Raw genomic sequence first — 22138 nt, forward strand, 5'->3', positions numbered from 1 at the left:
TCTATAACCCTGGAATGACATGTTCATTTGATGGCAGTGGCACCTTGTAACAAGGTCAGATTTTTGGATGAATTATTAACATGGTAATTCACAGGTTACTTTCAAACCTGTAATTACAAAATATGAGTTACTTAGTGAAACAACAAAGTATAATAGCACCAGTCATGTTTTAATTTTGTGTACTGTCTGTGTGTGTGTACGCGTGCTTGTGTTTGTGCTTTCCTGAGTGTGTGTACACATTTGTGAGTAACTGAAACGACATAACATGATACTACATGTGTTTTGCCTTGCATATTGTTTTTAAACACCTACATTCACATGCTCAAATGGGCACGTGATATGGAATGTCACATGAAGAAAATCAACTTTGCTATGAAATAAACAGAGGCATTATTATTAAAGGATCAAAAAACATTTCAGAAATGTGAAAAGTTCCAGATTAGGTTAATCTATATACTTGAATAACAAAGAAGAAAATTCTACCATAGCAACACATGATTCTGACCTCACTGTAACCATCTAAAACAGAAGTGAGCATGGAGATATGAATGCTGTTGTCTATAGTGCCAGCAATGCAGGGTGTTGACCACAGCTGAATATGTCAGAGTTATGGTCAAATCCATCTAAATTAATGGATTCAGGAATTCAGTCACATATAACAATTTAATGTCCAACTAAAACTGACTGAGAGTGAAATGGAATTGATCCCTACTTTTATTAGATTTTTTCAGGGTTAGATCAGCTGTAAAATTGCAGATAGATTGTAGCTTCCATCAATGTAAGTGTCTGCATTACTTCCAAAGCCCCATATATTTCTTGCAAATACTGTATATACATACATAAATATAACTATATATACAGTTGAAGTCGGAAGTTTACATACACCTTAGCCAAATACATTTAAACTCAATTTTTCACAATTCCTGACATTTAATCCAAGTAAACATTCCCTGTTTTAGGTCAGTTAGGATCACCAATTTATTTTAAGAATGTGAAATGTCAGAATAATAGTAGAGACAATCATTTATTTCAGCTTTTATTTCTTTCATCACATTCCCAGTGGGTCAGAAGTTTACATACACTCAGTTAGTATTTGCTAGCATTGCCTTTAAATTGTTAACTTGGGGCAAACGTTTCAGGTAGCCTTCCACAAGCCTCCCACAATAGGTTGGGTGAAGTTTGGCCCATTCCTCCTGACAGAGCTGGTGTAACTGAGTCAGGTTTGTAGGCCTCCTTGCTCGCATACACTTTTTCAGTTCTGCCCACAGGTTTCTATAGGATTGAGGTCAGTGCTTTGTGATGGCCACTCCAGTCCTTGAGCCATTTTGCCACAACTTTGGAAGTATGCTTGGGGTCATTGTCCATTTGGAAGTCCCGTTTGCGACCAAGATTTAACTCCCTGACTGATGTCTTGAGATGTTGCTTCAATATATCCACATAATTTCCCCCCCCTCGTTATGCCATCTACTTTGTGAAGTGCAACAGACCCTCCTGCAGCAAAGCACCCCCACAAATTGATGCTGCCACCCCTGTGCTTCACGTTTGAGATGGTGTACTTCGGCTTGCAAGCCTCCCCCTTTTTCCAACAAACATAACGATGGTCATTATAGCCAAACAGTTCTATTTTTGTTTCTTCAGACCAGAGGACATTTCTACAAAAGTATGATCTTTGTCCACATGTGCATTTGCAATCCGTAGTCTGAATTATAAGTGAAATGATCTGTCTGTAAACAAGTGTTGGAGAAATTACTTGTGTCATGCACAAAGTAGACATCCTAATTGACTTGCCAAAACTATAGTTTGTTAACAAGAAATGTGGAGTGCTTGAAAAATCACTTTTAATGACTCCAACCTAAGTGTATGTAAACTTCCGACTTCAACTGTACATACATACACTACCGTTCAAAAGTTAGGTGTCACCTAGAAATGTCCTCGTTTTCAAAAGAAAAGCATATTTTTTGTCCATTAAAATAACATAAAATTGATGTCAAATCTCTTAACACCATCCATATTGGATTTCTAATTGCCATATATTTGTTCAACTGTGATGTGATGGTTCACAAAAGTTCTGAACCTTTATTCTCACTGTTTCTACAGATTGTAAATTGAAAATATTTTTGGGGGGCTAAAAGTATTATGACATCATTAATCGATTGACTATGACTTTTCAGGGTTAGCTCCAGATAAATATTGCAATTATTCAGCCATTCCTGGACCTGTGACCAAAAACAAGCCACATATGGACAAATGACCTTATAATTCTGCCTCTTCGCAACTAAATCTACAGAGCTGGGTAGGTTGGATCCCCCATGTAAATAACATTCTATTGGTTGAAAGAATTTTGTATAATAATTTAAGTAAAAAAGTTTTCAATCTGTCGTTGTTTTGCGCATCAATTCATAAACCATGTGCCATGGAATCGGTAGATCAAACATCTCTTCCCAAATCTCTTCCCCTATTTTGCAACCCCTACTTTACGTAGGCTCATCTTTCCAGACTATTGACACCAAGGAGATACCCAAAGTATACCCAAAGTATTCCCATTACCAACTAGAAACACTAACAACCAGACAACATTCATAGAGACCTCTCAACTCTGGGATTTTCTGTATTTGACAAGTCTAAAACTGCAATAAATAACATTTCAGTTCCATTTAATACATACAGAGTTTATAAAAAGCTTCTTCTGTTACATTTCTTTTCCTCTTTCAAGGTAACTGGAAATAGCATGTGATTGCCAAACATGCTTTCTGAGGCAGCAGAAGATGCATTGGGGGGCTTTTATACTAAACCACTGTGCTGATCCTAAAGGGACAGTTACCCAAATGACAAAATTACACATTGTTTTCCTTACCATGTAACCAGTCTATGGACAAGGTACACCAGCAATCCATCCTGTTATACACCATATGCTAATAATAAGTGCATCAAATAACATCAGCCAGCTGCTTGAAGAAGCATGAGGACAATATCACAGAAATGCTTATGGAGGCACACTAACCAGAGTTTTTACATTTTATTTAAATGTTTTATTTAACCTTTATTTAACTAGGCAAGTCAGTTAAGAACAAATTCTTATTTACAATGACGGCCTACACTGGCCAAACCCGGACGACGCTGGGCCAATTGTGAGCCGCCCTATGGGACTCCCAATCAAAGCCGGTTGTGATACAGCCTGGTACAGAGCTCATACAGGGATGGAATGTTTTCCACTCACTAACTACCCTGACTCATATGGCTATTCTCAAGTAAGAAGAATGTGTAGAATGCTTATTGAGGCTTTTTTATAGAAGAGCATTCTCAAAAAAGGAATAATCTAATTGAATAATCACTCCTACCGTCTTGACACGAATTATATATCACTCAATTATAAGCTTACTTCAATGAGTTTCATTCTTTCATTCATATTTGCGCGATCAAATATTGTGGACTTGGTTGGATGTTTGGCAGTGTTCTGGACCAAAGTGGTTTTGAGTTCTCAAACTTGGGGAATCTATGTTGTCGATCAATGGTAAACTTTTGTTCTGTGAAATTCTCTGTTGCAAGGGAGAACAACACAAGTCTCCGATTGGTTCAATGCTTGTTTAGAGTTTGGGGAGTATTAGGCAAGGGTTGTATGTTTGTTCAAAGAGAGAAAGGAACTAAAAGCATCACGTAAACATCATTAGTAAAAAAGTTAAAAGAAAACTTAACAACAAAAAAAGAGAGACACATGGAGATCAGTCAAGCAAAGTGATACTGACTGGGCTTGATCAATCAATCAATCAATCAATGAATCAATCAATCAATCAATCAATCAATCAATCAGTCAATGCAGCAGGAGCCACAGCAGTCACAGGCGTGTGTGTGTGTGTGTGTGTGTGTGTGTGTGTGTGTGTGTGTGTGTGTGTGTGTGTGTGTGTGTGTGTGTGTGTGTGTGTGTGTGTGTGTGTGTGTGTGTGTGTGTGTGTGTGTGTGTGTGTGTACTTATACATCTAAGTGTGTGTGTTTGAGAAGGTTAGAGAGTGGGAGAGTGGTTGAAGGGATACAGGAAATGTCATATTATGATTGTACTGATGATGGGTAGAACACACGCACACACATAAAAATGAGGGGAACACAAGTTACCAATTGTAGAAATACCCCACCTGCTGAAGTCAGCTCCACACCATCTACTGCTGTAGAGACAGAGGGAGGGGAGGAAGGGAAGAGGGGAGCAAGGGGGGAGAAAAAGAGAGAGCAGTTACTTTATTGTTAGATTTTCAAATAATACTACTAAAGGGTAATTATAAAGGCTTTAATGGTATGATACTACTAAAGGGTAACTATAAAGGTTTTAATGGTATGATACTACTAAAGGGTAATTATAAAGGATTTAATGGTATGATACTACTAAAGGGTAACTATAAAGGCTTTAATGGTATGATACTACTAAAGGGTAACTATAAAGGCTTTAATGGTATGATACTACTAAAGGGTAACTATAAAGGCTTTAATGGTATGATACTACTAAAGGGTAACTATAAAGGCTTTAATGGTATAATACTACTAAAGGGTAACTATAAAGGCTTTAATGGTATGATACTACTAAAGGGTAACTATAAAGGCTTTAATGGTATGATACTACTAAAGGGTAACTATAAAGGCTTTAATGGTATGATACTACTAAAGGGTAACTATAAAGGCTTTAATGGCATGATACTACTAAAGGGTAACTATAAAGGCTTTAATGGTATAATACTACTAAAGGGTAACTATAAAGGCTTTAATGGTATAATACTACTAAAGGGTAACTATAAAGGCTTTAATGGTATGATACTACTAAAGGGTAACTATAAAGGCTTTAATGGTATGATACTACTAAAGGGTAACTATAAAGGCTTTAATGGTATAATACTACTAAAGGGTAACTATAAAGGCTTTAATGGTATGATACTACTAAAGGGTAACTATAAAGGCTTTAATGGTATAATACTACTAAAGGGTAACTATAAAGGCTTTAATGGTATAATACTACTAAAGGGTAACTATAAAGGCTTTAATGGTATGATACTACTAAAGGGTAACTATAAAGGCTTTAATGGTATAATACTACTAAAGGGTAACTATAAAGGCTTTAATGGTATGATACTACTAAAGGGTAACTATAAAGGCTTTAATGGTATGATACTACTAAAGGGTAACTATAAAGGCTTTAATGGTATGATACTACTAAAGGGTAACTATAAAGGCTTTAATGGTATGATACTACTAAAGGGTAACTATAAAGGCTTTAATGGTATGATACTACTAAAGGGTAACTATAAAGGCTTTAATGGTATGATACTACTAAAGGGTAACTATAAAGGCTTTAATGGTATGATACTACTAAAGGGTAACTATAAAGGCTTTAATGGTATAATACTACTAAAGGGTAACTATAAAGGCTTTAATGGTATGATACTACTAAAGGGTAACTATAAAGGCTTTAATGGTATAATACTACTAAAGGGTAACTATAAAGGCTTTAATGGTATGATACTACTAAAGGGTAACTATAAAGGCTTTAATGGTATAATACTACTAAAGGGTAACTATAAAGGCTTTAATGGTATGATACTACTAAAGGGTAACTATAAAGGCTTTAATGGTATGACACTACTAAAGGGTAACTATAAAGGCTTTAATGGTATGATACTACTAAAGGGTAACTATAAAGGCTTTAATGGTATGATACTACTAAAGGGTAACTATAAAGGCTTTAATGGTATGATACTACTAAAGGGTAACTATAAAGGCTTTAATGGTATAATACTACTAAAGGGTAACTATAAAGGCTTTAATGGTATGATACTACTAAAGGGTAACTATAAAGGCTTTAATGGTATGATACTACTAAAGGGTAACTATAAAGGCTTTAATGGTATGATACTACTAAAGGGTAACTATAAAGGCTTTAATGGTATGATACTACTAAAGGGTAACTATAAAGGCTTTAATGGTATGATACTACTAAAGGGTAACTATAAAGGCTTTAATGGTATGATACTACTAAAGGGTAACTATAAAGGCTTTAATGGTATAATACTACTAAAGGGTAACTATAAAGGCTTTAATGGTATAATACTACTAAAGGGTAACTATAAAGGCTTTAATGGTATGATACTACTAAAGGGTAACTATAAAGGCTTTAATGGTATGATACTACTAAAGGGTAACTATAAAGGCTTTAATGGTATGATACTACTAAAGGGTAACTATAAAGGCTTTAATGGTATGAGGGCCATCATGAACACTGAAGGTTTTGTATTTACAATATAATTATTGATCAAAGAATGTACTAATCCTTCGACTGATGGATGGATGATACACTCAAATACTCTGTTAATAATCCTCCAACATTGAGTCACAATGTACAGTTCATCCAACACTGCGGACACAATATATTACCCCACCCCCACCCCCCACCATCACAACGCAATAGCATGCATGCATACTGTACGATATAACAGGTAAGCGGGTGACAATCAACCAGACACAGTACCACAGAAAAGCATAAATGTACACAATGCCATCATGAAATGTTAGTGCTTGGCCAAACCCCATCCCCTTCAAGGCCTCCATGGCTAAAATACTGGCTACTAGCCTCTGACTAATGTGGACTCATCATTCTGGACCAGTGTACTGTAGGATTACTTTGTGAGGCATACATACACGGCCGAATCCCCCTTCTAATCCGATTCCTATGCCATGGGTGAGTGGCAGGGCTGAGGGCTGGGCTGTCTGTCTCCCATCGTTATCACAGCTCTCTATCTCTACCCCAATCATAAGCTAGAGCAGGCCTGCCTCAAACACGCAGACACACACCCAGCCAGACCCAGAGATCCCAATGGGAGGTGTTACTGTATATATACTGTAAAGCTGTTGTCTTCCCTGACTTTGTGGCATCTACCATGTTATTTTTCTGGATGTAAACATGAGGTTGCAATCTAAGCAGAGTCTGTATTTCTCAGGGATTGAGGGCCTGTCTAACAATAAGGAGAGTTAGGATTACTTTCATGTGCATGTTTTCATCTTAAACACTGCATACTAATGGGAAATTAGCAGGTGGGAATGGTAAGTACTATATATACCATGAGATAGAAAGAGAGAAAAAGAAAGAGAGAAAGCAAGGAGAATGAGAGAGAGAGAGAGAGAGAGAGAGAGAGAGAGAGAGAGAGAGCTATGTGAATTTCAATATTCAAAGTTGTGACAATGTAGCAAAAATTCCTTCCATTCCACACACAAAAACAAACACATTTTTTGCTTCAAATATTATTTGCTAAAGTTGCTATCGTTGGGTTCCCTCAAACACCTGGGTACCGGGCCATGTAAAACTCGCCCACTGTCTGTCTCTTTGTTTGTTAATCGCCAACCTGCCTCTAGGCCTACTACTGATCGGAAGGGGCTCCTAGAGAGCGAGCACCAGTGAAGGTTGTGCAGCACCTCTCGTCATTTGGTTTCTTCCTTTAAGGGGTGCTTTCATTGTTTACCAGAAATACTGATGTTTGTATAACTGTCTTTGTTTTGTTGAACGTGTTCATTGTTGGCCATTGTTATGTCAAGTTTGCAATTGTATTGCCTGTGAAGTGGAGTCAAATGTGAAGTGTAGGCTTTTCATTAAAAATATTGTTTTCCAGTTTAAATATGTGAATGGTTTTTGCCAGGCTAGGGCAAATGTGATGTCCATTCTCTTCTCTAACTGTCATTACCTTACAGTCCAAGGTGTATGAATTCAGAGACAGACTGGATATATTTAGCCATCCTTGATGGGTAACAATGGGTAACAATGAAGCACCTTACTGTAATAGATTTCCATTAAAATGGGGGGTAAAACTATTTAAAAAACAGTCATTTTAAAGACACTTGAGCAGGGAACTGTTTAAAACGTGTTGAACATGTTGAGCATTTTAGCCAAATACAATACTGAGAGAGAGAAAGACACATGGAACAGACTCAATTTCCTTTTTCCAAAATAAAACATCAACATTGTCTCTGCCAATATTCTCTGGAGGGACCCTAGTCCTAAAAATACACTCACATTCTCAGACAGATGCTAAATCATCTCCAAGGGTTCTAGTACCTTGCACATTACCACGCTAATCCAATAAACGGAGTCTGCTTCATGTCTTCCTGTCAGTCCTTTTAACCCATGACTCGTTACGAGTGGTAAGAGTTTTTCCTGTTTTCCTGTTGGCTCGTCCAATGTTCTATCCTCTGCACAGTGTCATAGCGGTGATTACTAAATTGAGAGTTGCTATAAAACACACACGCATGAAAACACACACATAAGAATGCCAGTAAACAGATGCATATGAATGAACATCCATAAAGAAATGCACCGAAAACCCCAGCTCATGAGTAACTGAGGACAAAGACAGTGAAGAAGCTAAAACTAGGAAGTTGATCTCCTGCTATCCCATATGTCTGGCATGAGAAGCTCCTCGTGGATGTTTCCCATGCACCAGAAGACTCCTCTGATCCCAAGACCAACAGACTAAACACATTCCACAGTTCTCTTATTGTGGTTTCCCTTGTGTCCCTTTCTCTTCAGCCACTGTAAAGACCAACACATGCATGTATGCACACACACACACACACACACACACACACACACACTAGAGGTCTTCTCTGGTCCAAAAAGTTGGACCCTGACCTGAACGGACTTGAGGACAATCAGACCCGGATCAGAAACTGACCCGACGACAACCAGACCTAGACCTGACCCGGTTAAACCCAAGTGACCAACAAAAGATGTTTATCAGCCAAGTTGCCCTTCTGGTTAATGAATAGGTATTTATAAAACACACTAACACAAGCATGCACAAAAGACAAGGGTTGTTCCTATGATATACTATCCAAACCAAATTCCCCTCCTATGTCAAGTGTGTGTTCCAAAGATGATGGTAAGACCAATGTTATCTTAGGCTGCGACTAGCCCAACAACACTGGGGAATTGTTCTGGACAGCACATGCCAAAACATGGCCAGAGGACTGATGTGTGAGTCTGTGTGTGTATCTATGTGTGTGTGTGTGTGTGTGTGTGTGTGTGTGTGTGTGTGTGTGTGTGTGTGTGTGTGTGTGTGTGTGTGTGTGTGTGTGTGTGTGTGTGTGTGTGTGTGTGTGTGTGTGTGTGTGTGTGTGTGTGTGTGTGTGTGTGTGTACTTATACATCTAAGTATGATTATTTACACAGCATGATGTTGTTGGAGCTAGTTGGATGAAGATATTCTCTGTAATGTTATTTTATTGTGGCTTGCCAAGAAAAACATACTGTATTCTTGACTTTGCTCAGCTCAATACAATTTTGACTGGGGACATTCATAAACAATCTTAACTCCAGCCATATACACTGATTATACCAAACATTAGGCACAACTTCCTAATATTGAGTTGCACCACCCTTATGCCCTCAGAACAGCTTCAATTTGTCGGGGCATGGACTCTACAAGGTGTCGAACATGTTTGACAGGGATGCTGGCGCATGTTGATTTCAATGCTTCCCACAGTTATGTCAAGTTGTCTGGATGTCATTTGGATGGTGGACCATTCTTTATACACAAGGAAACTTTTTAGTGTGAAAAGCCCAGCAGCGTTGCAGGTCTTGACACAAACCGGTGCACCTGGCACCTACTATCATACCCTTTTCAAAGGCACTTAAATATTTTGTCTTACCTATTTACCCTTTGAATGGCACACATACAATAAATGTCTCAATTGTTTCAAGGCTTTAAAATCCTTATTGTCCCCTTCATCTACACTAATTGAAGTGGATTTAACAAGTGACATCAATAAGGGATCATAGCTTTCACCTGGATTCACCTGGACAGTCTATTTCATGGAAAGAGCAGGTGCTCTTAGAGTTTTTGCCAATTGTTAACACACGTTTACTGAAACTACATCTCAGGTACTCAAAAATCTAAACACAAAAGAGTTAGCCAATTTCCCCAAATCCCACAGACCCTTTGCTAAACGAAACACTGTAATCAAAATCACAGCAATGTACTCCCTGCTCAAAATGAAACTCTGCACACAAATGAGACATACACACATCAGATGAATCAAACTTAGTGACAATCGAGATCACACTAATGTGACATATTCAAAACATTATTATCAGAACCTATTTCAGTGTAAAGACTACAATTTTGTTGTTACAGTATACTGTATATTGTTTGTGTGTAGTCAAACAAGAATGTTTTATATTTAACATTACTCAATACATGTCCAACAGCATACTGTAAGCACACATTCAGTAAATATATTTTGCATATGGAAAGAAAGAAAAGTAGGCCTATTTGTACTACTGTAGTATATGTTATATCAATTGTACGGAATAGATATGTTATGGCTGTGTGCGGGAGGCGAAGTCAGGTGCCGGAGAGCAGAGTAGAGTAAACATGTGCACTTTTATTCCGTTCAACAATAGGTACAAAAAATGATATAAGTGCCCCAAAACACAGAACATAAACTATAGAAGTATCGCGAGTGACCAGACACCATATACAATGAACAATTATTCACAAAGACATGATGGGGAACAGAGGACTAAATACATGTAGATTGACTGGGGAATGAAAACCAGGTGTGTATGGGACAAGACAAATCCAATGGACATATGAAAAATGGAGCGGCGATGGCGAGAAAGCCGGTGACGTCGATCGCCAAACGCCGCCTGAACAAGGAGAGGAGCCGACTTCGGTGGAAGTCGTGACAAGATAAAGAAACTGTCAAAATACAATACAATCTAAATCATAAGTCAATAAACAAATCAGTCATGTCTGTTGTTCTGGTCAGGCCACACATTTTCCTTAACATCACAGGTGATATTCTCCTTGGCCAGACAGCGGGGGAAATATCTTCTGGCATGACGGATCCACCCCTGACAGGACTTTGCTGGAATGTCACCACAGGCCTCCTCCATTGCCTGGAGAAGGGCCATCCGTTCATGGGGTTTGCGATCATACACCTTCCACCGCCATGCTGAAAACAACTCCTCAATGGGATTGAGAAATGGGGAATATGGTGGGAGATAGAGAATTGTAAACCTGGGATGGTCATGGAACCAGCTGCAGACCTGAGCAGCCTGATGGAAACTCATGTTGTCCCAAATTAGAATATACATTTGCTGCTCAGGATCACCTGGCCCTCTATGCTCTGGCTTAAAAAGATGGTCATGTAAAGTGTTCAGGAAATGAAGGAGATGGGCAGTGTTGTATGTTCCAAAGGGGGCATGATGGTGGAGGACCCACTGTGGCTCATAGCTGCGTATATGGTGACATTTCCCCCTCACTGGCCAGTTACTTCATCATTGTTGACCAATGATGTTCCCTCCTCTCCTCCTCGTCTTCGCTTAATTGAATCCAGCCACATCTATGAAAATTAGATCCTGGGTGATGGGATTTGCAAAGGTAGAGCATTGTTTGTTATATGTTTGTTATTGATCTGCAATCTCAGTATAAAGCAAAACATGTGCCAATAGTATTGCAGATTTGGTGTATGGTTCTGCCGAATGAGTTACAGGTTTGTGTCATTGTGCCTCATGGGCCAGTTTTAGTGTGTAAGCAATTGGGAAAAACTGTAATGTTTTGTATATTCAGTGTATAGTTACAGAACTAACAAATGCTAAAAAATAAACTATTGTGAACTATTGTTCTCATGTTATCTTCCCAATGCCTCCACACATTTCTCCATATATGGTAGATAAATACTAATGTATTTATTTTTCTTTGTTTGGTAAGAATGGCTTACAGCAAGACATTTTACACTATAAAATTCTACGAAATATGACTTAATATGTAATTTCTTCAGCACCACAATATAAATAAAACTCCAAGCACTGCCGACAGCATTACGAAACTACTCAAAGTCTTAAACATAATGGGAAATGTTCTAACCTCACTTTTCTTAACATTTGCAAAAGCTCATTAAGAGAAAAAGACTTGACTATTGCATTCATTGAGCAGTCATATAAATTGCAAGCGTTGTATCCTGTCAAAATCATCACTCTCTAAATGTTAGAAAATTGCACCGTTTTGTAATGAATTACAGCTGGTAAGATTTGCCTCTTCCACTACAATTGTAGCCTAGGGGACTTCTTTTGTGAGAAGTTTGAGTGGCAGTAACTGCAAAGTGCATTTCCATAGCTTTTGTGTCTGTGTCTCTCTACGCTTCAAAAAAGAAAAGAAAACTTTCATAGAGCCGAGACTTTTTCAAAGTGTATAGGCTTTCTGTTGGTTATGTATGCATTGTGCTCAGCAATTTTAACTGTCACTGTCTATGAATAAACTAAAGTTAACTCTAAAAGGTAAACAAAGATGGGACCAAAGACTTGACTTCTGCTTGCCAATAGTGGGCATGTTTTTATATTGCCAGCCAGCCTGTTTCATGATGGCAGAGCGCGTGTGCCAGTAAGCCACAGCAGATGTTGCCTGCTTAGATAGTGCAGTTTACGAGTTGCTTTAGAGTTGCTGAAAAACAGCAAGTACTGACACACACGCATTAGTGACATAGGAGTACTCCGGAAGTAGATGGAAGGATAATGCATGTCTATATGGAATGGTATTCAGGCCAAATAAGCTCAAATAAGTAAGCAGATCATAATTCATGCTTATCTGTGACCTACATACTGACAAATATGTTCAATACGGACAAATCCCAAACAGGGACAGTGTATTTAGAAAATGGTAAAAGCGATATTATACTTAAGGAGTTGCCACACTTGTAAAAAAGGTTTAGTACATATCAACACTGATCAAAACCACAATAATCATACGTCTGTATTTGTGCAGCAGACTGATAACATTTCAAAAAAGTTTTAGATAAAAAATCCAATGAAAATACAGTTCTTAGCAACCCTTTTCAGATGTTTCAAAAAATATCCCAAACCAGCCATTCTGGCCAAAAAGCACTAGTGATGACTTTTTCAAAGGGATCCCCTCCTCTCTGCCTGAGATGGTACTGTCCGTGGCATGATATGACTTCCCTGGGGCAGATTGGCTTCATCTGAATCACCATCCTTAAAACCATCCATAACGTAAATGGGTACTAGCCAAGTCATCCAGCAGAGGCCAGAAATGACCCCAATGTATACTGACGAGATACAGGGAACCATGCGTAGTGCACATATACAAAACCCCACAGACGTCTATGGGTGGATGTGTTAGAATAATCGCATAATGCATTTGCCCGGCAGTGGGCCACGAAATAGACATGGTTATCATAACGTAAACAAAATCTGCCCATACACACTGTGGAACAATAAAGGGGTGTTTGAGCAAGTTATCTGTGGTTGTAGATATGCAGACATTGTATTATGACCTGAGTTCATTTTTTTACTGTACTCAGATCACCATTACTTCCACAGACATTTCAGTCACTTAGCAACACTCTTGTCCAGAACAATTAGGGTTAAGTACCTTGCTCAAGGACATGTCAACATTTTGTTCACATAGTCGGCTCGGGGATTTGAACCAGCCTCCTTTCAGTTAACCGCTAGGCTACCTGCTGCCCGAGACAGATAGCGCATCATTGCTCTAAAGGATATGGCATGTGTTGCACAAGCCATTTTTACCAACAGTGATTTTTTATGATTCCATGACTGATTTAATGAAAAGGGGGAAATTAAAGAAAATAGGAGCATGCTTACTGGGAGATCTGAATCATCTGAATCTTAATGATCAAATCACATTGCCGTTGTCAAATTTCTTGAACAATCTGACTCATTGGAAGCTGATGAGGAAAATACCAGGTAGTGCAGTGGGTCAGAGTGATGACAACTTTTGGATGGCCTCGGAATCATGAAAGAACCAAAGGACTCTAGTTTCACAGCAGTACTATCAGCCCCAGTCAGAGCGCTCTGCTTCTGTCCAGTAGAACATAAGGAGGACCACCTCACATCTATCAGACCTGGTTCACATACAGTACTTTCAAAATACTTGAGATACTCTTGATTTCCTACTACAATGTAAAAAAATAAATAGAATAGTCCCAAAAAGTACAAACTGTCCACCCTGCACTCCGCTCATAAATATAACCAGTCAAATGTAAAGTACAATATATCTTAAATGGACCGGTGGTACATTCAGGCATACGAATTGACTGGTATTTAGATAAATCATGGTGTCGATGACCTCGATGAATAACTTATTCCTTATGTAACTGGTCAAATCCTTGAGCATTGAGAGTCTGACAATGATGTCTGAACAATGCTGAGCAGTGCTGACGAGTGAGGTGTGACGTCATAGATGGGTAACGCATATCACTCCTGCTATGTACCCACCAGCCCACGGCCCAATGACAAGGTCACAACCAATCTGGTTAATGGATCTTATCTCCATTAAGCAGTGTGGCATCAGGAGTGACAGTGCTGTCACCGCTAATTCTGGCAGCCCAGACACCACTCTCAGAGACTGAAAAATCCTGTTTGTGTCTGTGAAGTGGCCTAGGGGAGAACCGAGGACACGATAACTTTGTGTTGGAGATTTTGTGCGTCCTATTGGCTTAACATTCCAGTGTTGCAGAAGGCCACTGACACAGTGAATGTGTGTCTGCAGTAAAATTGGGCCAGTCATTGTCATAATAAGAAGCAGTTTACTTTTAATGCAGCCACATAACTGTCTATGAATTTATTTATTTATTTTTATTTCACCTTAATTTAGCCAGGTAGGCTAGTTGAGAACAAGTTCTCATTTGCAACTGTGACCCGGCCAAGATAAAGCATAGCAATTCAACACATACAACAACACAGAGTTACACTTGGAATAAACAAAACATACAGTCAATAATACAGTAGAAAAAAAGAAAACAAAAGTCTATATACAGTGAGTGCAAATGAGGTAAGATAAGGGAGTTAAGGCAATAAATAGGCCATGGTGGCGAAGTAATTACAATTTGGCAATGTAACACTGGAATGGTAGATGTGCAGGAATCAATGTGCAAGTAGAGATACTGGGGTGCAAAGGAGCAAGATAAATAAAATAATACAGTATGGAGATGAGGTAGATAGATGGGCTGTTTACAGATGGGCTATGTACAGGTGCAGTGATCTGTAAGCTGCTCTGACAACTGGTGCTTAAAGCTAGTGAAGGAGATGTGAGTCTCCAGCTTCAGTGATTTTTGCAGTTCGTTCCAGTCATTAGCAGCAGAGAACTGGAAGGAAAGGTGACCAAAGGAGGAATTGGCTTTGGGGGTACCCAGTGAGATATACCTGTTTGAGCACATGCTATGGGTGGGCCTGCTATGGTGACCAGTGAGCTGAGATAAGGTGGGGCTTTACGTAGCATAGACTTGTAGATAACCTGTAGCCAGTGGGTTTGGCGACGAGTATGAAGCGAGGGCCAACCAACGAGAGCGTACAGGTCACAGTGGTGGGTAGTGTATGGGGCTTTGGTGACAAAACGGATGGCACTGTGATAGACTGCATCCAATTTGCTGAATAGGGTGTTGGAGGCTAATATTTAGATGACATCGCCGAAGTTGAGAATCGGTAGGATGGTCAGTTTTACAAGGATATGTTTGGCAGCATGAGTGAAGGATGCATTGTTGCGATATAGGATTCTATATTTAATTTTGGATTGGAGATGCTTAATGTGAGTCTGGAAGGAGAGTTTATAGTCTAACCAGACACCTAGGTATTTGTAGTTTTCCATATATTCTAAGTCAGAGCCGTCCAGAGTAGTGATGCTGGACGGGCGGGCAGGTGCGGGCGATGATCAATTGAATGGCATGCAAGTAGTTTTACTTGCATTTAAGAGCAGTTGGAGGCCACGGAAGGAGAGTTGTATGGTATTGAAGCTCGTCTGGAGGTTAGCTAACACAGTGTCCAAAGAGGGGCCAGAAGAATAGAATGGTGTTGTCTGCGTAGAGGTGGATCAGAGAATCACCAGAAGGAAGAGCGACATCATTGATGTATACAGAGAAGAGAGTCGGCCCGAGAATTGAACCCTGTGGCACCCCCATAGAGACTGCCAGAGGTCCGGACAACAGGCCCTCTGATTTGACACACTGAACTCTATCAGAGAAGTAGTTGGTAAACCAGGCGAGGCAATCATTTGAGAGACCAAGGCTGTCGAGTCTGCCAATAAGAATGTGGTGATTGACAGAGTGGAAAGCCTTGGCCAGGTGAATGAATACGGCTGCACAGTAATGTCTCTTATCGATGGCGGTTATGATGTCGTTTAGGACCTTGAGCGTGGCTGAGGTGCACCCATGACCAGCTCTGAATCAGTGACAGATGTACGTTTTGATTGATGTCATGCAGTAAATGTGCATCAAAGAATATTACTTGATTGTATGTTTTGAGTTAAGCATTTCATAAATAAAGAGCAACAGTATATACTGTAGAGCGAGATGTATGTATATTAAAATGTCATCAAACATCATAATCACTGAAGATGGAGGCTTGACAGACCATAAAATTACTTTTTTTAATGAAACCTCCCATTGTGGGATACTGCGATTGATGCTCACATGACAATAACAGGCTGGGGACATCTCGGTTGGTTTGGTTTGACTATTGTATGAGTTCTGAGAATGGACTTCCCATGGAGTCATTCACAGTAAGCCCAATGTAAAGAATTACATCAAAACTGTGACATTCTTATTATCATTCGGTTATGTATTTTTTTCCAGGAAATTAGAGTGAGTGACAAATACGGGCACAACTCCTGCAAAACAGGATGTATCTATCGATTGGAGTTTAATTGGCCAATTAAATCAGACAATTAGTGAGGCATACATGAGAGGCCCTAGGAATAATACAATGCATTGGCAAATTAAAAAGATGGTTGACTTGGCTGGTGTTTATAAAAATACCACCTTGTTGTGGGTGTTAAGCTCATATAATTATTAATTAAAACTATTAATGTGACAGAATCTTCAAGAACCAACCATATTGCTGGAATTAATTAGCAGAAAAACAAAGACTATTCTCTCTCACTCGCTGAGAAGCAAATGTTCCACATACCTCCTATACATCATCATTCCTCAATTTGATTGTTGTTCCATAGCAGAACATGGTGAGACTGACGTGATCAGGATGCACAGTTTGAAATATCAAAATAAACTCTGAACCAACTATATTAATTTCAGGACAGGTTGAAAAGGATTAAACAATTCTGGCAATTTAGCTAGCTAGCTCGCTGTTGCTTGCTAATTTATCCTGGGATAACAACATTGGGTTGTTATTTTACCTGAAATACATATGGTCCTGTGCTCCAAGAATTAATCCACAGATAAAATGGTAAACCGAGTTTGTTTCTAGTAATCTCTCCTCCTTCAGGCTACTTCTTCTTCTTCGGACTTTATATGGCAGTTGGCAACCAGCTTTAAGGTGCATTACCACCACCAACTGGACTAGAGTGTGGACCGCAGTTCATGTTTCAATCACCCACGTGGGTATATGCTACTAAAAACCAATGAGGTGATGGGAGAGGCGGGACTTGCAGCGCATCAAGCGTCACAAATAGAACCAAGTTCTATTTTAGCGGCTGGCTACGCAGACGCTCGTTGACACACAGTAGTAATGGGTGCAATGATTGAATAACATGCATGTGTACATTTTTTTTTTGCACACGTTACTCACGCAGGTGTGGTCAGCATGTTAGAGTGGGTGGGTTGAGCAGAAAATTGTATCAATAGTTGGAAGTCATGCAGAAACAAAGAGATAAAGTGGCCAGAGGTGACAACACTACGCTTCTGTTAGAGGGTCTTCACACTTACTTACTTACATGATTCCGTGCTTCAACATGATGTCAAAATAAACTATTTATTCATTTAAATGTAACATTTTAGTAGTCTTTAGTTTACTAAACTTATTAATGAATCTCTTCAAATGACTTTTATAAGATGAAGAGGCTACAAATATGTTCTATTGCGTGATCCCACAGCAATTGTGGTGCAGTCAAATCATGTGCTGGCGCCACCAACTCAACATGTTAGCATGGAGCCCTGTGATTATGCTCTAACACATAGAACAGAACATATGAATTAAGGGATCTTTAGGCTCTCACACTAATCCCCGATTTGTAAATACTCACATTACTAAATGAAACAATTCTATATTTAAGTATTACAAGTTATCAAAATGTCATCAGATTGTTACTCATTTTGAGTAATCCAAATGACTACCTTACCAATGACTTTATTTTTAAAAAATCACACTAACGGATGACATTTTTCATGTAATCCGCCCAACCCTGTCCACAAACCACTACCTGCTACGTTAACATGTGGCTTTGGTCAAATACAATAAAACAATGCACTCTTAAGAATGAGCTTTGAGTCTCTGTTACCAATCATCTGGCTCCTATTAGAGATACATTACATCAAATCAGATGTTCTTATAAAGCCCTTTTTACATGAGCAGATGTCACAAAACTATTGTACTGAAACCCAACCTAAAACCCCAAACACCAAGCGTAGTGTCTTTGAAAGATCTTGAAACCAAACAGTAATGTTTTGCAAGTAAAACATAATATATTTTTGTAATCTTCTTCGGGTTGCTTTCCTATTAAAATGTGTCCTAAGACAAAATAGAGGAAAATGTGTATGACATTTTTTTTAAATGTACAATAATGTGGTGGATAATTAAACATTTCATAGCCCTTTTCGGGGATTCAGTTTTTTGACAACCTGAATAAAATCTAAAATTGAGCATCAAATTACTCTTTCAAGCATAAGAAAAGGTCTAAGAAAAACACATTTCTGGGACTGACGGGAAGAATATATTTACCCTTTCAGCTCAGGCCAATAGTCAGACACATCCACTTCCTGATTACGAGCGATCATTTGCCTTCTACTTTTAATCAATATGTTTTCCACATCTGCTTTCGTGTGTGTCTGTGAGAAAACAATTGTATATCAGCATGGATGTACTCAATATCACTCTCTGTACCACATAAACATCCTGTTGGAGTAGCGTCATACAAAGAAACTGCTGTGACTCTAATGAGGAACATCCCATCTACACATGGCAATAAAAATGATTCTGTTTGTAGCCACATTCTGTGTGATATGATAGTTTTGTCTGGGTGTAGGCGCCGTACAAGAGATGCATTGTGGGTCGAGTCGCAGCCAGAAGTTCACACCCATCCATTCATGATTGAATCATTTAAAATCTCTGTACATTTCTAAAGAAAAGATGTCAAATGGCATTTCTGGAAATCCTTTGTCATAGAGACACAGAAGAGCTTATTAACACCATTGTGTTTTAAATAACTATTCACTTCTTGTTCTGGCACATCAAATTCGCTCTACTACAACCCCAAATGTCTTAAAGCTAACATTTACTGCAAGCAGAGTTAAGAATCTGTCAGATGCTACAGAGCCTCCCCAGAGAGTTAGGGAGAAAGCAGACTCCAGATGTCATACGGTAGCTATTGTGCTGTTGAGAGGTATTATGAAAAGACTTTACACAATGGATTTATAGTGTTTCCAAATGAACTTTGCAGAATATTCCACATAAATACAGAACAGAGAATAGACCATATTGCTTGGATTGCAAACATGTCTTGTAAAAGCTGCTATAATATGCAAATGCCAGTCAGCTCCTGCTCTCCACTCCTCTAAAAGTCACTGTAGTTGTATTCTGGTGAACATGTGGTTGGGTCAAAGCCCCAGCTTCTCGCATTTGACTTTTTTATGACTTTTAAAGTCATACAGTATGTGTAAATAAAACATAAAGCACATCCTAATAAACCGAATACACGGAGAGAGAGAGAGAGAAAATGTGTGTTTAAGAAAGAGAGGGAATTATCTTCTGTTTATTTCACTTTAGTTTATTATCTATTTCACTTGCTTTGGCAATGTAAACATATTTTTTTTACCATACCAATAAATCCCTTTGAATTGAATTGAGAGAAATGAGCTGAGAGAGAGAGAGATGAGATAAGAGAGAGATAATTATTTTTGGCTCTATAACAAAGAACAAACAGCAAAAACATATACATGATCAAATAGCAATCTTAGAATCAACTATTAAAGACGACCAGAATACACTGGATTCTCCAATTACATTGAATGAACTACATGACAAAATACAAACCCTCCAATCCAAAAAGGTGTGTGGTGTTGATGGTATCCTAAATAAAATTATAAAATATACAGACCACAAATTCTAATTGGATATACTTAAACTCTTTAACATCATCCTCAGCTCTGGCATCTTCCCCAATATTTGGCACCAAGTACTGATCACACCAATCCACAAAAGTGGAGACAAATTTGACCCCAATAACTACTGGGGGATATGCGTCAACAGCAACCTTGGGAAAACCCTCTGCATTATCATTAACAGCAAACTCTTACATTTCCTCAGCGAAAACAATGTACTGGGCAGATGTCAAATTGTCTTTTTAACAAATTACTGTATAACAGACCATGTATTCACCCTGCACACCCTAACTGACAAACAAACCAAAACAAAGTCAAAGTGTTCTCATGCTTTGTTGATTTCAAAAAAGCTCTCGACTATATATCAACGAATTGCAGAGGGCACTAGAACAGTCTGCAGCACCTGGCCTCACCCTACTAGAATCTGAATTCAAATGTCTACTGTTTGCTGATGATCTGGTGCTTCTGTCCCCAACCAAGGAGGGCATACAGCAGCACCTAGATCTTCTGCACAGATTCTGCCAGACCTGGGCCCTGACAGTAAATCTCAGTAAGACAAAAATAATGGTGTTCCAAAAAAAGTCCAGTTGCCAGGACCACGAATACAAATTCCATCGAGACACCGTTCCCCAAGAGCATACACAAAACGATACATACCTCGGCCTAAACATCAGCGCCACAGGTAACTTCAACAAAGCTGTGGCATCAAAGGGAACATACAATTTGACATACCAAATAGGATCTGGCTAAAAATACTTAAATCAGTTATAGGGCCCATTGCCTTTTATGGTTGTCTGAGGTCCGCTCACCAACCAAGAATTCACAAAATGGGACAAACACCAAATTGAGACTCTGCATGCAAAATTCTGTAAAAATATGTGTGCACACTGCCCACAGAATGAGGTGGAAACTGAGCTACACTTCCTATCCTCCTGACAGATGTATGACCATATTAGAGACACATATTTCCCTCAGATTACACAGATCCACAAAGAATTCAAAAACAAATCCAATTTTGATAAACTCCTATATCTATTGGGTGAAACACCAGTGCGCCATCACAGCAGCAAGATGTGTGACCTGTTGCCACAAGAAAAGGGCAACCAGTGAAGAACAAACACCATTGTAACTACAACCTATATTTATGTTTATTTATTTTCCCTTTTCTACTTTAAATATTTGCACATCATTACACTGTATATAGACATAATATGACATTTTCAATGTCTTTATTATTCTGGAACTTTTGTGAGTGTAAAGTTTCCTGTTTCCTGAGAGAGAGGGAGAGTGAGAGAGATAGAGAGAGAGATGGAGAGAGAGATGGAGAGGGAGAGAGAGGGAGAGAGAGAGAGGGAGAGAGAAAGAGAGGGAGAGAGAGAGAGAGTGCTATAAAATAAAGAAATAGGGAAAAATAGAGCAGGAGAAAGAAATGTGCAGGGAAAAAATATATATCTCTAGGACCGGTATGTGCAGATGACTGAGGCATGTGAATTGGGATTAAGTGTCTCACTGCCATGAGGAGGGCAGGAAGGGGTGATGGGGAGAAGGGGCTAGGGCACAAGCCAAGGAGACAAGCTGCCACACGCCAGATGGGACGCCATATTAACATTTCAGAGATCACACCTCGCCACCTGTGAACAGTTACATACTGTATGACAGCACCGATACCATAGTGACAGACACACAACGCAAGCTTCAATCCACAACCGCCAACGCAGCATGGGCTCAGGTTGAGGTTGGATACACCCATGCACACACAATCACAGATGTGTGTGTGTCATTTCTGGGGGTGTTTCTGATCTCACTTATCAACCTCCACACCTCTCGCACACTTGAGCCCTGAGAAACCAGTGAAACACTCACATGAAAAGGCCTTGTCAGCCAGAACATTGAGTCAGGTGGCCCATTTTCGCAGTGATTGGTATGAACATTTCCCTTCCAAGACGCAGGGAGACAAGAACACTGGATTCCGAGGGGTTAGAGAACAGCAAGATCGCTCATATGTGACCTACTTTTGTGTGTATTTACTG

The 22138-nt window shown here is 39.2% G+C and overlaps 1 protein-coding gene across 1 annotated transcript in view; it reads right to left on the reverse strand.

The window, feature by feature from the left end:
- LOC118373294 (EGF-like repeat and discoidin I-like domain-containing protein 3) overlaps positions 1-22138 on the reverse strand; it is a 217172-nt gene that overhangs the window by 171625 nt on the left and 23409 nt on the right. The window contains exon 2 of the mRNA XM_052461215.1: positions 4128-4157. Coding sequence (XP_052317175.1) covers positions 4128-4157 — 30 coding nt within the window. The remainder of the gene's footprint in view (positions 1-4127; positions 4158-22138) is intronic.

This window comes from Oncorhynchus keta, chromosome 14, assembly GCF_023373465.1.
Source record: "Oncorhynchus keta strain PuntledgeMale-10-30-2019 chromosome 14, Oket_V2, whole genome shotgun sequence".
NCBI classification, from domain to species: Eukaryota; Metazoa; Chordata; class Actinopteri; order Salmoniformes; family Salmonidae; genus Oncorhynchus; species Oncorhynchus keta.